Here is a 16,144-nt window from a genome sequence, read left to right on the forward strand (position 1 = left end):
AGAATGTTTTCTGTGAGGGGTAGGTCTTGTGTTTGAACAGAATAAAAACCATTCCGTCTATGATAGGAATACCAGTGTGTGTGTGTGTGTGTGTGTGTGTGTGTGTGTGTGTGTGTGTGTGTGTGTGTGTGTGTGTGTGTGCGTGTGTGTGTGTGTGTGTGTGTGTGTGTGTGTGTGTGTGCAAAGGGCGGGACTACATGGAAAGGACCAGCTGGCACACAAAATCATGATTAATTTGATAAATTTTGCTATTTATTGTTTTTAAATGCGTAGCAAAGACAGCGGTTTTCCATAGCAATGATTCGATCTCTCAGTCCAATAACAAGTTTTGCAATGAATGGGTGATTTTATAACAGAGGGAAACTCTTGACTACATTACCCAATTATATCAAAGCCCAGTGGCGGGTGGGCGTGGTTTGGGGCATCGTTTAACAAAAAGCATTTTCTCGTATTTATAGTATTTAGTCTTCCTTGTGTTCTTACCTGCAGAGAAAGGAAGTACCAGCTTCAGATGCTTCTAACCCAAGGCCCCTAAATATATTTGTCTATCCTCCCATACACACATTATAGATTTAAAAACACATCTTGACTGTGATCTAATAGGTCCTTTAGGGTAATGAATAATATAACTGAATAATAATAATATCGTGGCTTTCTGAAAATTTCAGCAGTAAAAATATCATTAAATGCATTTATTTACAGTACATATATTTTTGCTCTTAGGTGACAGATATAAACAATCTTAACAATCAAGTGTATATGAAGGAACAGAGCCAGTGACGTATTTCAAAACATTTTATGAGTCCAGTCATCAAACACAGAAAACAGATCATGTGCTGTAAAAAGCAGTAATAGAAACAGAACAAGGATAAATCAGAACTGATATGCCTTAACACTGAAAGCCAAAATTGCAAGTCAGTCTCTGTAACTGTCACACAAGGCATCTACTTTACACTAGCAACAAACAATACATCGGAGCACACACACACACACACACACACACACACACACACACACACACACACACACACACACACACACACACACACACACACACACACACACACACACACACACACACACACACACACACACACACACACACACACACACACACACACACATCTTCAGGATGAACTTTGAAAATTTTCTCTTGGCTCCCAGGAATTTGTCCACTTTTTCCCACTGTAAGACAGCAAAAATGTTAGTCACAATGTTCATTACTGGAATAATACTATCTTGGTTCTGTACAATAAGATAAGATGTGTAATCCATGTAATGTATTTTGTATATTATATAATGTAACTGTTTGAAAATATGCATTCAGCAGAGGATTTAATTATTCACACTACAGCCAGAATGTGTCTCATTTGATTGAGTTTTCCCAATCAATTATAATCTCATTGTTCAAGACAAAAAAATGCAGTTCTCAACAAAGGCTAGATAAAAAAAAGTTAATACTTGAAACTAATTAAAGCATTAAAGAATAGATAAAAATAAAAAGCACACCACATTTCAAATGATATTACATTGAAGTCTGAAGTCCTGATCAAACTGCAGCTTCAGTTAAAACTGAATAAGTGTTTATGTAATGTTTATTATTTTTCTCTAATGTTTATATAATTTTTATTTTTATTTTTTTTAGTTCTGTCAATTTTCTACAGTACAGTAAACTTCAAATAATATCCACAGCATCCAGAGCAAGGATGCCACTGCACCAACACCTCCGCATGACCCTTAGCAGAAACAGAAAGAAACATGGGTTAATGTTCATGACATTTACTTACAACACATGAAGTAACAATCATACATCTGCTGAACGCTAAATACAACATTCAATCCAAGTCAAATTAATAGTTAGTGGGACTAAGTCTATCATAATAAAACTTTAATTATTAATTATTAGCATAATTCAATAACTTTATTACTATATTATCAATAAAATTTTGTAAAATATGGAACAGCAGTTTTTTATTTTTGTCACACAACCATTGCTATGGTCAGGATTTTAAATTTGCACAACTTAAATTGTGAAGTAAAATGTTTATTGTTAAAATCCACGGTTGAACATTATAACATGAATTATATGAATACCTAAACCTTACATTAATTATTTAGTATATTTGATCATGCTTTTTGCAATTACATTGGAATTACAACATACAAAATAGCAAAATAATATTGTTATTGTGAATGTGTTTTTTTGTGTTCAGTTATTCAGTATTTTTTAAATGTTTTTTGAAACAAACCTCCCTGATTCTTTTCCTCAACAGTTTTTTGTAGGGGAAACTGGTTGATTCTTTATGCATGGGGCATTCTGAAAAAAAATTAAATATGGTTATAATTTGTAACAGACATAAGTAAAAGAAAAAGTTAACAAACATCTTCTTAACATTACCATGAGGGTCATGGATAAAGCAAATTTTTAAAAGGAAAATCAAAATTGCAGCTTAGTGTAAACATATGGACAGGACCGTTTTCATCGATGTTACAGTAATATGACAATGATTATTTTTGAGACATGGGGATTCCCATAACACACCACACTTTTTTTGTTTAAGTTACAGATTTTATTGTTTGGAGACTGTCTTTTTACAATGCTCACATGCTCATGATATTTTTTTTGTCACTCATTACTGAGATGTAATTATTATTCCTGCAGTTACATCTTAGATTCATGTTTTTTAAACACTTCATTTCATGATTTGTATGAACACGGGGAATGGTCAAAGCAACACAAAAATTCTTTACATATACATATATGTAAAGTGTAAATACACATATATATTAAACTTAGAAAAGCTAAGAGTGCCACGGCATTTGTTCATTCAATGTGTTTGACTTCCAGAGTAATATGCTTTCAATTTATTAAAATTGATTAATTAAATAAAGCTGTACAAAAGCAGTCCGTTGTGCTGCTTTATTGTGCAAACTTTTAACTGTTAAGACATTTCAATTTTATTATCATAACCAAACACACTGGTTCATAGCACATGTACTTCACTTTGTTATTCTTCTATTCATTTACCTTTAGATGGTAATAAATCGGAGGCTCGCACATTCAAAGAAAATAGCTTACCAGTACTTCCAATGGTGCAAAATAATGGATGGATACTAAATGTATGTTTCTTAGTTATATATTTGTTTACATTAAATCATTTAGCAGACGCTTTTATTTAAAGTAATTTACAAATGAGGAGAACAATAAAAGCACTCAGATCAACAGGAGGGCTTAGGTACTGTATGGTCATAACACTGAATAGCTTGCTATAAATGACTAATCGATTCTTGAGATTTAAGAAGCGATATCGGTTTGTAAAAATGAGAATCGATTAATATCGAGAAATCAATATTTTTTACCCAGCCCTACTGAATAGCTTGCTATAAATATGTTGCAATGTGTGCAAAAGAAAAGATTACAATATGTACATTGGTAGAATTCTAACCCAGTCCTTTTCAAAAAACAATGAGAAAGGCCCTGTTCTTTCAGCACTAAACCTGTGATCACATTGCAAAATCAAACTTTGATTCATATGTCAAAAGTAAAATCCTCAAATCAACAAATCCACACATACCTTTATGATCTGCTTTGCTCTTTATTTGTCTTTTTTTTCCGTGAGGAAGATACTGGGCCTGGACTGCCGAGCTCAGAGGACCGTTTAGAACAGGTAGAAAGGGTAGAGGCTGGTGGCAGAGGAGAAGCCAGAGAAGAAGATACAGGACTAGACTGAGAGGAGATGAAAACAGGATGAGACTGGAGGACAGGGACGGACTGGGACTAAAAAACGGCCCTGGACTTTGAGTAGGCCCGGCCCAAAGCAATCGGCGCGCGGAAACTCGACAACAACAACAATAACGCCTGCTGCCTGGCATGAGTGTCACAAGACTTTAATTGTGGCTCATAATACTATACCTAGCTAACAGCAAATTATACAATCTATTCCATGCTGTCTTAAAATGAATTTATTACTTAATAATCTTAATTAATTTATGCAGTAATTAATCTTAGCTACAGCACAAATAAAAATACCACATCTAAATGAAAATAGGCTACACCATTACAAATGTAACTTCTGTATTCAAAATCTTCAAAGTTTGTAAGCATTAACTGTAACGTTACCAACATTTTTAAAAGTAAAAGCACAACATATTTCTTAATATTAGCTACTGCATGTGGCATTTTACAGCTAAAATGTTGAAGTTTAGCTGTTTTAACTACTGTAATCATTAAAAATGTAGCAAGCTGAATATCACTTCCTAACATCATCCCTAGCAAGTAACTTGCAAAGTAATTTCTGAATAATTCGGTTCGTCAGTAGTAGAGATAAAAGCCCGCCCGCACTTGATTGGTTGGGTCCTTACATGCGCTTCGTGAGGCACACGCGCACACTAGCACACACACGCAAGGTCTCTAGCTCGCTCCCTCTCTCTGCCGTGCACGCGCTACGCATGCGCACTCTTATTCGCTCTAGATTCCGAGAGATTTTAACTAATTTGCGGACATCAGTGAGCCGCTATAAATATGCGGGGAACTTCCGGGAGACTTGGGATGTCTGTGACTGCGTGTGTGGTGGGTGGTGGGCCGGTGGGCCGGCCCGCCGGCCGTCCTGGAGTACCGGCCGTTCTGTGATTCTCCAGATCACACAGATGGCCAGTCCGCCCCTGCTGGAGGAGCAATGGATAAAGACATAGGAGATGTCAAGGAGGTGGTGAACGAAACAAGAGAAGCCAAGGAGGCAGATGCAGGAGGAAGTGAAAGAGTGTCAGACTCAGGGCTGAGCAGAGGTGTGGACTCTGATGCTGGGTCTGCTGGTGGAGTCTCTGTCTGTGAGGTGTTTATGGCAGAACTCGCTCCCATGCTGCTCGCTTCTTTATCTGCAATAGCCACTGTTGGAAAAAAGAAACTGTGATGTGGACATGAGAATAATAATAATTCAATAATAATTCAGCAAAAACAAATAAATAAAATAAAGTTTTATTATGGTTTTGTAGTTTTATTTATTTTATTATTACGTTTAAGTCCACGTATGAGTTGTATTTATTAATGTAATATCAATTTGACATTATCAAAATAATACCCCGCTCAAGTTTTCTTATGTAATTTCCCCTATGTAAAAGGTTGGGAATATTATTTTTATATACATATTTTAAAACCTAAGGTGAGAAAAAAATAAAGTCTTTTCAAATTAATTCTCAAATCAATTGAGGATGCACTAATAAGCAATAAAATATGTGGAAATTTAGCATGCATTGCACATTTGTGTTTATTAACATTAAGAAGACTTTCATACAACCTCTTTATTGTAAGAAAAGCATCCTGAGTATCTTCTGTATCATCTTCCATGGACAGAAGCACTCAGCGGAAAAAACATTTGAGGTTCTGCTGGCAAGGAGAAGGATTGGGAACCTCTCTAAAAGTTCCCACTTGTGGAGCTGGAACAGGGGCGTCAGTTTGTGTTGAAAAGTGGTGGGGACAAAAGATCAGATGAAAAAAACATACAACAATATAAAAAAAAAAACAATATCGGCGCGCGTTATTCGTCAGCGTTTTTCAACGTGTTTTTTTGTGTTCACAGTCACACTCAAGCGATTTTCGCTGACGATGAGCCGAGTGAACATACAAATTCATTCCCTGACATTAGATGGCGCCCATTTGCTCTGCAATACCACTCCATAACATTCTCTTTTATCAAGATTTTTGTAGTCGCTGTCGCGTTTGTCATATAGTTCTTCGTTTGTCATATAGTTCTTCATGTTCCGACACCAACGAGACCAGCAGCTCTACATTCATCTTGCCTTGCATCTTCCTCGTCTTATTTCTTCCCGGCAGTGTAGACCATAGACAGTAAAAGAAATGGACAGAGCGATCTCATTGGAACTCAGTTGAGACAGTTGAAGCCCATTTTTAGCGATTTTTGAGCACTTCCGTTCCTGACGCGCAGACTCAGACCGACTCAAACTAAGCTTGATGACGTGAGCAACCTGTCTGACAGACGTTAATCTTCTAGTAGCTGTGCGTGAAAACTGCCAACGTTAATCTTGCAGAGACGGGGAACTTGAGCAAAGAGTTCTTTGGCGTGAGTGAGCAGGAGTAAGTATTCCGTTGCTTTTATGGACTCATTATCTATGGGCTTCTCCCTTGACGGGACGTCCCCCCGATTGCCTGCGAGCTTCTCCTCCTGTCTGTACGGTAATTTCTGTACAGCGCGACAGAGAGTCGAGTGGTTATGACGCAATCGTTAGCCTATTTTTACTAAATCTGTTTCTACGGGGCCATAGTGTAACATAGAAGGTAATGGAGCCCTTTATACATTGTCGTGTTTCTTTAGAAATAAATAATGGACAAATGGAGTCTTTAAACGCCTCAGATGTAAAGTTATTCGCTGTCAAAGTGACGCATGAATGGGAGTCAATGGAAATGCTAACGCAAGTGAAGTTCTGCTACAACATGGCGGCACCCGGCTGGCTTCAACTTCCGGTCGATGGATTACCCCCTTGGTGTAGACGCTACTTGGCATATATCTTCTTCGCCGTTACGTGTGTGTGCTCGGCAAGACCGTTTTGTGTTTGAGCGCCCCCAAGTTGTGTTTTACTGTAACTTCAGAAGCTCCAGAAACGTGAGCAAAAGCGGCAATCTCATGAGATATATCCAGCTGCAGACCCGCAGCACCACCAGTTTCAGAACCCCAGTGCCAGAACCGGAAGTGAGGGAGGGGCGGAATTATTTACAATGACACAAACATGGTTATTTTTGCAAGTATTTAAAAATATTTAAGATTGTTGCACCTTTTAAATAATATTTAGGGTATGTTTTTATTACACAGTGAGTCACTGCTCGTTGTATGAACTATAACTGGTATGTGACAAATAAAGAGCAAGACAGCGCTCGTGTTGTTTGAAGACGTGAGTGTGCGCGCGCGCGGCCAGGGCTCTCCCTCTCTGCTCTGCCCTGTCATGCGCAGCAGTCATTCTATTCTACATCACTCACCGATCAAAATAGGCTTTGACGGGACAAAAATTTGATTTGGCGACAGCCAAAAAGCGGACGATCTGACGGGTTTTAGAAGATTTAATACAACCTGAAACTAAAAAACAGACCCGACCTCTATTTGAGACCGGCCTTATATTTGCCAGACCTGCAGCCACACCAGGCGTGCAAAAGAGACGATCGTCAATTTGGGACTCGGCTATTATTTGAAGTACGGTACATTTTTATGGTTTCTTTTAAAACAATGCCGGATTTTCTCTCTCTTTTTAGATTTTTGACATTATTTTACATAAAGAAAAATGCATGCTGCACATGTTCTTGTGAAATAAAGTATATTTTATATAATATGACCATAAGTTTCAAGCATTATTTTTCACCATCATGATCAGGAAGTAACTCTCATAATACAATGAAACGGATAACTATATAGAATTATATTACACAAAATCAATGTTTTAAAATGCTTATTGTACTATACCTTAATGTATCATTATAATATGTATAAAGTATGACATTTCGTGTGTAATAATGCCGTTTCGTGTCTAAGCAAATTACGCTCCAAAACGTTAGGTGGCGTTACTCGGTTTAGAACGTAAGCTCCGCCCCTCACTTCCGGTCCTGGCGCTGGTGTTAGAACGTAAGCTCCGCCCCTTACTTCCGGTTCTGGCGCTGGGGTTCTGAAACTGGTGGTGCTGCGGGTCTGCTGCTGGATACTATTGAATCTCATTGGTCGGATAGTTTTTGACGCGGCGCGTCAAACTAAAAAAACGAACCCGAGGCATTTTTTTAAAAATTACGCTTTTACGCGTGGCGTTTTTCGTGTCGGTGTGCACACTCACATTGGCGCCCTTTGTTTAGTCACGAGGCGTTTTAAACGTCGGCGCGCGAAATTCGTCCCGGTGTGAACAGGCCTTTAAACGTCGGTCCCGGTGTGAACAGGCCTTAAAACCCTCAACAATGTCGACTGCACGTAACTGTCCCTGCACCATACTACAGGGCTCGACATTAACGCTTGTCCGGGACAACTGGATTTTTTGAATGGACAAGTAAAAGAGAATTTTACTTGCCCAACCGGACAAGTAGCCTCCACAGGCTGCGTGCTCGTTTGTCCCCGGGGGACACCACACACGAGGAGAAATGGGGCCAAAAAAATCAAACGTGTTGGATATCCCCGATTAGAGATCTGAGCGGTCCCGGCGGCCTTCCGAGCAGACGAGAGGAGTCTTAACACACCACACACGGCAGGAATATCTAATCAGATTATTTTACGTTAATCGGAGCATCCTTAAGATTGTCGGAAGGGGTGAATCGGGGCTAAAATCGGCCTAATTATCCTGCCGTGTGAACCAGGCTTTACTGATCGGCGCATGCATGTTTTTGGGTCATTTTAGAATCAGTAATAGTTTATTTTGTTTAAGTTACTTTTTTGGACAATGTGCATTGTTTCTTTCTGTATCTAAACTGCATTGCATGTTTTATTTTGTGCAAATAAACCTTTAACATTTCTTGGTTCGCTTGATTTTTCAGAACATTTTAACCAAATGCTTTCAAAAAGTGGTGGGGACAAAATCAGCCATTTCAAAAAGTGGTGGGGACATGTAAAAAGTGGTGGGGACATCTGTGCATCAGCAACACACACACACACACACACACACACACACACACACACACACACACACACACACATTCATATACAATAAAACTATAACAATAAACATATTCTGTGTATAAAATGTTACAGAGATAATGTAAATGTTTAAAAGTTACATGTAAACTTTATATCTTTTGAAACATTTATGTGCTATACTTGACAATCACGTTCATGATTAGAAATATCATTATGGATGAGTTTAGTCTAAACATTATTATATTTGCAGGCCTGATAGTGAAGATTTCTGCTGACACTCATCTGAGCTTCTTCCTCTGTTCCACCTTTAATTACAACTAAACCATCATTTGGCTGAATAATAAACCAACATTAATCATTCAATATCACATGTTTCTAATACGCATGCTTTATTTAATAGTGAAGTCTGAGTCTCTTCCACCTGTATGAAACACATTTACACATGTATTTCTCCTCATAGACAGCAGTGAGACTCTTCTGTGGATCACCTGATGGTTTCTGCTCCTCTCATCTCCATTTCACAGATTTAAACCTTGATGTAAATCCACTGTCGTTTGATGATCGATCTTCATCTACATTCATATACTGTAATCTACTCTGTAAAGTGGAACAGAAGAGAAAACAATCAGCTTGTTTTTGTGTAAAAATAAGTTACATTAAATTCCTGTAATCAGATTAATAACCGACTTTACATGATCTTGCATAGATATTTGTGTTTTTAAATATAATAGATGTAAAGCCTGAATCATGTTCATATGTGTGTGTGTGTGTGTCGGTGCGACTCCTATTGAGTCTCTGTAAAGGAGAAACTAATGAGTGTACGGCGTATGGAATAAACCACAGGGAGCAAATACTAATGTTATTTTGAGTTAAACACAAACCTTTAGTTAAAGCCGTTTGTCCTCTAGTTTAAACATGTTTGTAGGCTCTTAGTAAATAACTGAGAGTAAAGTAAGTGTAGAGTAGTGTGACGTGTTGCTTTTCACAGTAAAACACACTAGAGACAGAGACATTGCTCATGTGAGCTGGACGCTGTGAGCTGAAGCTGGAACTGCACTGATTTTAGCAGGAGTGCAGCGTTTCCTACAATCTGACCAAGTCTGTTTTCACACTGAAATGATTCACTTCTACTGACACAGTTCATAAAGCAGGTGTTGATGTATAAAGCTGTGACAGTGAGCTTTTCTTCTCTTTCCTCCTTTGTGTTCAACATTTCAATAACTTCACATCAAGGATTGTTCACATATCAGAGGTAAATGAAGATCTCTTTAATATCTCAGTGATGTTTCCTCACCTCAGGACACAGTTTGAGTCTCGTAGCTCGTCTCTGAGCAGCTGCTTTGAGTCTCCTATCTTATTGTAACTCAGATCAAGCTCTTTTAAAAACTGCAGTGCTTTTGAGTTAGTCAAAGACTGAGTTAATGAAGAAGCATCTGTAATGCCACAGTCATGTAGACTAGAGAGACACAAACAGAGGAAGAGAGATTATCTTACAAACAAATCATGAATGTGAAGAATTTTACACAGATATAATGTGAACTCAGACTCACAGTCAGATATTGAGAATTAAGTGTTTTAGTTTAAAAAACCCAGAAAGTGCACTGCTATAAACAATGAAACATAAGCCCTGCTGTCTTCAATTAAATAAACTTCAGTCACACTGTAATTGATGTACAGTATAATGATACTAACTGTAGTTTCTCCAGCTTGAATTGTGGGTTCATCAGTAGATCACTGAGGTTTTTCAATCCAGAGTCTCCTAGTTTATTCCCTCTCAGGTCCAGCTCTCTCAGGTGTGACGGGTTTGATTTCAGAGCTGAAGTCACATCAGAACAACCTTCATCTGTCATATCACAGCAGATTAACCTACATTAGCAGAGAGAGAGAGAGAATGAAGAAAATAAGAGACTCTTTATTCTGTAAAGTCACATCATCTTCATCAGCAAATAAAACAGACAGAGGAAGAGAGATCTTCATCTTTATTTCACCAGATCACAAAATACTACTGTGAAAATGTTTGTACAAATATAATGTTAATGTGTTCTAGTTTAAACAGTTGAAGTGATTTTAAGCATTTTGATTCTTGTATGTGAATGTGACTGACCTCAATCTCTCCAGTTTAAAGTGTGAATCCTTCAGTACGGCACATAAGTGCTTCACTCCTGAGTTTCCTAGATTATTTCCGCTCAGGTCCAGCTCTCTCAGGTGTGACGGGTTTGATTTCAGAGCTGAAGTCACATCAGAACAACCTTCATCTGTCATATCACAGCATCTTAACCTACATTAGCAGAGAGAGAGAGAGAGAGAGAGAATGAAGAAAATAAGAGACTCTTTATTCTGTAAAGTCACATCATCTTCATCAGCAAATAAAACAGACAGAGGAAGAGAGATCTTCATCTTTATTTCACCAGATCACAAAATACTAAGGTGAAAATGTTTGTAGAAATATAATACAGCATTTAGTTTCCAATAGTCTGTTTTAAAACCCAGTCACACTAGTTCTGTGCGCTGGAAGACACTTTTTCTTCTCTTTCATTTTTAACTATTTATTTGACGTCTCTCTTCTTTATTCTGTTGTAAAGGCAGATTTCTGCATGTACACAATCAGTACATTGTATCAGATGCTGGGAATTAAACAACTACTATCTACACTCTAAAAAGATGTATATGATGTACACATTTTTTTGGTGAAACATTTTTACACTCAAAAATATTGATTCAATTTTAAAGCAGTGAAATCAATTACAATACACTGTATAAACTGAGTAAATGTAAGTAAAAAATTTTAGATCTGAGTAACTGCATCTGGTACATTAACAAATAAAATTGAGTAGAAATAATTGTGGAAAAATGTAAAAAATATCAATATTTATGAGTAATATTAACTTTTTTATTTTCTATAAACCTTTGTGAAATAGTTTTGTTTTAACTGAGTAAATCTGCTCAATTTCTCAAGAGTGTGTTAAATATATTAATAATACTGATTTGAATTAAGTAATATTTGTGGTTCTTGAAACATATCAGTTTAATTCTCCATTCTCAAATATTTTGATTATATTTTCATTATAAAATATTAGGCTGTGTATACCGACATGGATCAATTATTAATATTAGATTTCATCTGTCTTTTGTAGGCATAGCTGATGGCGCACCAACGTAAAAGCCTATAGTGACTTTGGCGTTTCTTTAATATCGAGGCTCTATAGTTTATTATATGATTGTTAGGCCTGTTGATGGTATAAAATGAATTGCACTGTGCCTGAAAAAGACGCGCTCTCCGCTCTCTTCCCGTGCATTCAAAATTAACGGGAGTCTTCAGAACAGGCTCGTCCAGCGTCAACAGCACCGAACTTAGCTCCAATGTCAGTCAACGTCTGGGCCACTTGATGGAATCCTTTACCAGAAACAATATCGAACGGGCGCATATCAAGAGAGCGCACAACTTATTCCAGGCAACACTTTTCTGACCTTCTATTTCCTTTGTTTTTAATTCTCCTTTTTTGAGTTTGTCACGTAGCTACCTCCTTCGCCGGCGTTGCCATCTCTGATAACAACAAGCAGTCTCTGCATAGACTCGAGCTGAAGAAAATTTGACTATTTCAAAGTGTGCTCGATTTATTTTTTATTTTTTGGATGTAGGTATAGTCAGATACCTTAACAATATATATATATGTTGATATATTTAACAATGTATATTTTTCATTTGATTGGTTCAACCGCCCGCCACCCGCCCTAATTAAAAAAAAAAAATCGTCCCGTCATCCGCCCGATCCGCGGTTTATCCGCGGAGGCCGCGGCTGTAACCGCCAACCGCGCATCTCTACCCCCTATCGCATTTTAATACTTTTAGTCTGATCGCATTTTAATTTATCTCTAAATTATTTGAATAAACAATGACAAAAACATTTGACTGATCATTAAATACATGTTTGAAATGAACAATGATTGATTTTGGTGTAATTTGTTTCGAATTGAGACTGGGGAATCCCCGGGTAAACATGCGTATTGCGTCACTCAATTTGCCATACTGTCAATTGAGAATGCCCGTGGATCTTAAGGATCACCATCTGGATCTTAAGGATTTAATCGACAACTTTGCACAGAGGAAAGCACGGAAAATGCCGCTATAATGCAAGTGAGCATCTTTATGTCATGTCTTTGGACCTAAGCCTATGTGTGTGTAGTCATAGCAGTGAGTAATGTGTTACGGTGTGCCGTCACCAGTGTTTTTTATTTTGTTGTGGTGCGCGTAGGCTACTCCTGATTTTGTCAGTCATCTCATCTCTTATATGCATCATCACGTGCAGTAGTAGGGGGACCCGCCTTGATAATCCTGCATAAGGGCCCGGTGTTGGCTTGTTACGCCACTGGTCCTAAAGCAAACTCATAAGAATAGAAACGTCTCACGACCAGAGGGGCAAAAGCTCACTAGATCATGGTTTTCAATATGAATACAGAGTGTGAAATTAAGATCTTTCTGGCTTTTAACCCTTTGATGCACAAGATGGGTCTAAATAGACCCGACTGAGTTTTCATTTTCTATATCTTTGCAAGAAATAAATTTCATCATTCAGTATTCCAGGTATTCCTCAATTAACTTGTTTTAGATCATTACAAATCCTTATTTAAATTTTTCCTTTCTTACTTTTCGAATACAAATCGTTTTTGTGTCACTACCCTTCTAATGCACAACATGGGTCTTAAAATACCCGTATTCATGTTTCTTTGCTGAATATTTGAAAGAAATGTATTTTATCATTTATTAATCCAGGTATTCATTAAATATCTTCTTTTTGATTTCCACAAATCATTATGTTTATTTTTCCTTTCTTACTTTATAAACAAACACGGTTTTTGTATTTCTACATCAATTTTACACACATGGGTCAAAAATGACCCATATAGGAACCTTTGATATTTATAAATAGTATAAATATATTTACTGCAGAAAACTATTCACCTGCCTCACATTTCTCAACACGGCTGCTTTTGTATATTTCATGCATGTAAGTTTTATTTAGTACATTTTTTGTCACAGAAAATATTTGATATTTTGTGAAAGACATCTAAATATAGCCTAATATTTGAACATTTAGGCTAAGGTTACCTTGACCTTGAAATCCATTACTTGTGCAAAAGAGAAACATGTCCAATACTATTAGCTATCTTGCAGTCGACATATTCTATTTTATCTAATGTTAGCTAGGTCAAGAAAATAATTTATCTATTTATCAATCTATTTGCAATAGAAAGTTTTTATTTGTGGTCATAAATCAATGCTATCGGTCACATAAGCCGTCGTGTGGTGGTGTTCTGGTGCACTATGGCTGCTGTCGCATCATCCGGGTGGATGCTGCACATTTGTGGTGGGGAGATCCCCCTACAGTTGCACTACACTACAGTTCAATTTCAGTGTTATCGGTTATGTGTGACAAAGTGGCCAATAAACATATTTCAAGTGTTACAGTAAATGTGTTGATCTAAACAACTGTGACATTGCTTATTTAACAAAAAGTTCTTTATTCTTTTGTTTTAATTTATAGATCATGATATATTGGGGCGGCAGTGGCTCAGTGGTTCATGTGGGTTGTCTACAAACCGGAAGGTTGGTGGTTCAATCCTCGGTTCCACCTGTCCAAGTGTCGAGGTGTCCATGAGCAAGACACCTAACCCCAGCTGCTCCCGACGAGCTGGATGGCGCCTTGCATGGCTGCCGTCGCCCGTCGGTGTATGAATGAGTGAGTGAATGGGTGAATGTGAGGCAAATTGTAAAGCGCTTTGGTGGCCATTGGGTCTTTCGTTGGCCATTTATCAATCTATTTGCAATAGAAAGTTTTTATTTGTGGTCATAAATCAATGCTATCGGTCACATAAGCCGTCGTGTGGTGGTGTTCTGGTGCACTATGGCTGCTGTCGCATCATCCGGGTGGATGCTGCACATTTGTGGTGGGGAGATCCCCCTACAGTTGCACTACACTACAGTTCAATTTCAGTGTTATCGGTTATGTGTGACAAAGTGGCCAATAAACATATTTCAAGTGTTACAGTAAATGTGTTGATCTAAACAACTGTGACATTGCTTATTTAACAAAAAGTTCTTTATTCTTTTGTTTTAATTTATAGATCATGATATATTGGGGCGGCAGTGGTTCATGTGGGTTGTCTACAAACCGGAAGGTTGGTGGTTCAATCCTCGGTTCCACCTGTCCAAGTGTCGAGGTGTCCATGAGCAAGACACCTAACCCCAGCTGCTCCCGACGAGCTGGATGGCGCCTTGCATGGCTGCCGTCGCCCGTCGGTGTGTGAGTGAATGGGTGAATGTGAGGCAAATTGTAAAGCGCTTTGGTGGCCATTGGGTCTGTGAAAGCGCTATATAAATGCAGTCCATTTACCATTTACCATATATTAAATGCTCAAATAAAGTGATTTCAAAAGGTGAAACAAAAAAATGCCAAACCATGCATGAAATAACATAGGAAAAGAATACGGGTCTTTTTAGACCCATGTTGTGCATTAGAAGGGGTATCCATAGCTTGCGCATCAAAGGGTTAAGCAGGAGAAGCGAGAAACGTCAGCACAGAGAAAACTGGCTTGTAAAACTGCATGTTTGTGAACATCTGGAGACTCATAGACCTGCTACAGAGAGATGCAGTGAATCTGGGCTTGATGGAAAACTATTGTGTTCAGAAAACTATTTCACTAAAAGGTTATCTAGAATTTTGATGAGAAGTGTGCACAAAAATAAAATTGTGCATTTCAATTATCAAGGTATACTCCAGAATAGCAGCACATATACTGACCCATAATGTCTATTTGACCTGTAGCTCATATCACAACTAAACTGTGTTGACGTTTATCATCATCATGACAGAACCTGCAGCGTCTGATCTGATCTTGATCATTTTGATGCAACAAATTGTCAAGCTAATTGTATAGCTAAAATAATATATTAGTTATGAATATTTAGCCTCCATATAACTAATTTAGTTAAATATTTGATCCTGTCTCACCTCAGTGTCTTCAGTTGACAGTCTGGATCCTGCAGTAAATCATTGAGCTGCTTCACTCCTGATTCTCCAGGATCATTTCCTGTGAGATCCAGCTCTATCAGGTGTGAAGGGTTTGATCTCAGAGCTGAAGCCAGAGCTTTATAACCTTCTTCTGTTACACTGCAGTTAGAGAGTCTAGAACAGGAATGAAAGCATTCAACTGATTAATAAGTTAAACCCCAAACAATATACATCCTTAAACTTGAATTTTATTTTGTTCTTTGAACAAATGCATTGAAAGTTAGTTGCAAAAACTGACAACTGAATATGGAGGCAAACAAAAGGCACAGAAATATTTAATATGTTAGACATCAACATCACTTTCGAGATTACAATTATCTAAAATTGTGTAAGCCCGTTTATCGGTCCAAATGGGAGTTTCCGCCAGAACGGGTGAAGGTCTCTGCGTGTTACTGTCTTTCCACGTGGCAAAGTAATTGAAGTCCATTTAAGCTTTTATTGGACTCCATCTTTAATCTG

At 37.8% G+C, this 16,144-nt stretch overlaps 1 protein-coding gene and 1 long non-coding RNA gene across 2 annotated transcripts in view; both read right to left on the reverse strand.

The window, feature by feature from the left end:
- LOC130100468 (ribonuclease inhibitor-like) overlaps nt 1–16,144 on the reverse strand; it is a 669,359-nt gene that overhangs the window by 193,809 nt on the left and 459,406 nt on the right. Inside the window, exon 7 of the mRNA XM_056265946.1 lies at nt 10,720–10,893. Within this exon, the coding sequence (XP_056121921.1) occupies nt 10,720–10,893 (174 nt within the window). The remainder of the gene's footprint in view (nt 1–10,719; nt 10,894–16,144) is intronic.
- Nucleotides 1,650–3,711, reverse strand: LOC130100667 (uncharacterized). The gene is made up of 3 exons (XR_008808907.1): nt 3,576–3,711; nt 2,250–2,317; nt 1,650–1,736 (listed from the first exon to the last, which is right to left on the reverse strand). It is a non-coding gene; the product is annotated as an uncharacterized LOC130100667 (long non-coding RNA).

Source organism: Rhinichthys klamathensis, unplaced genomic scaffold (assembly GCF_029890125.1).
Source record: "Rhinichthys klamathensis goyatoka isolate OS25496 unplaced genomic scaffold, OSU_Roscu_1.1 h1tg000011l_1, whole genome shotgun sequence".
In the NCBI taxonomy this organism is placed as follows: Eukaryota; Metazoa; Chordata; class Actinopteri; order Cypriniformes; family Leuciscidae; genus Rhinichthys; species Rhinichthys klamathensis.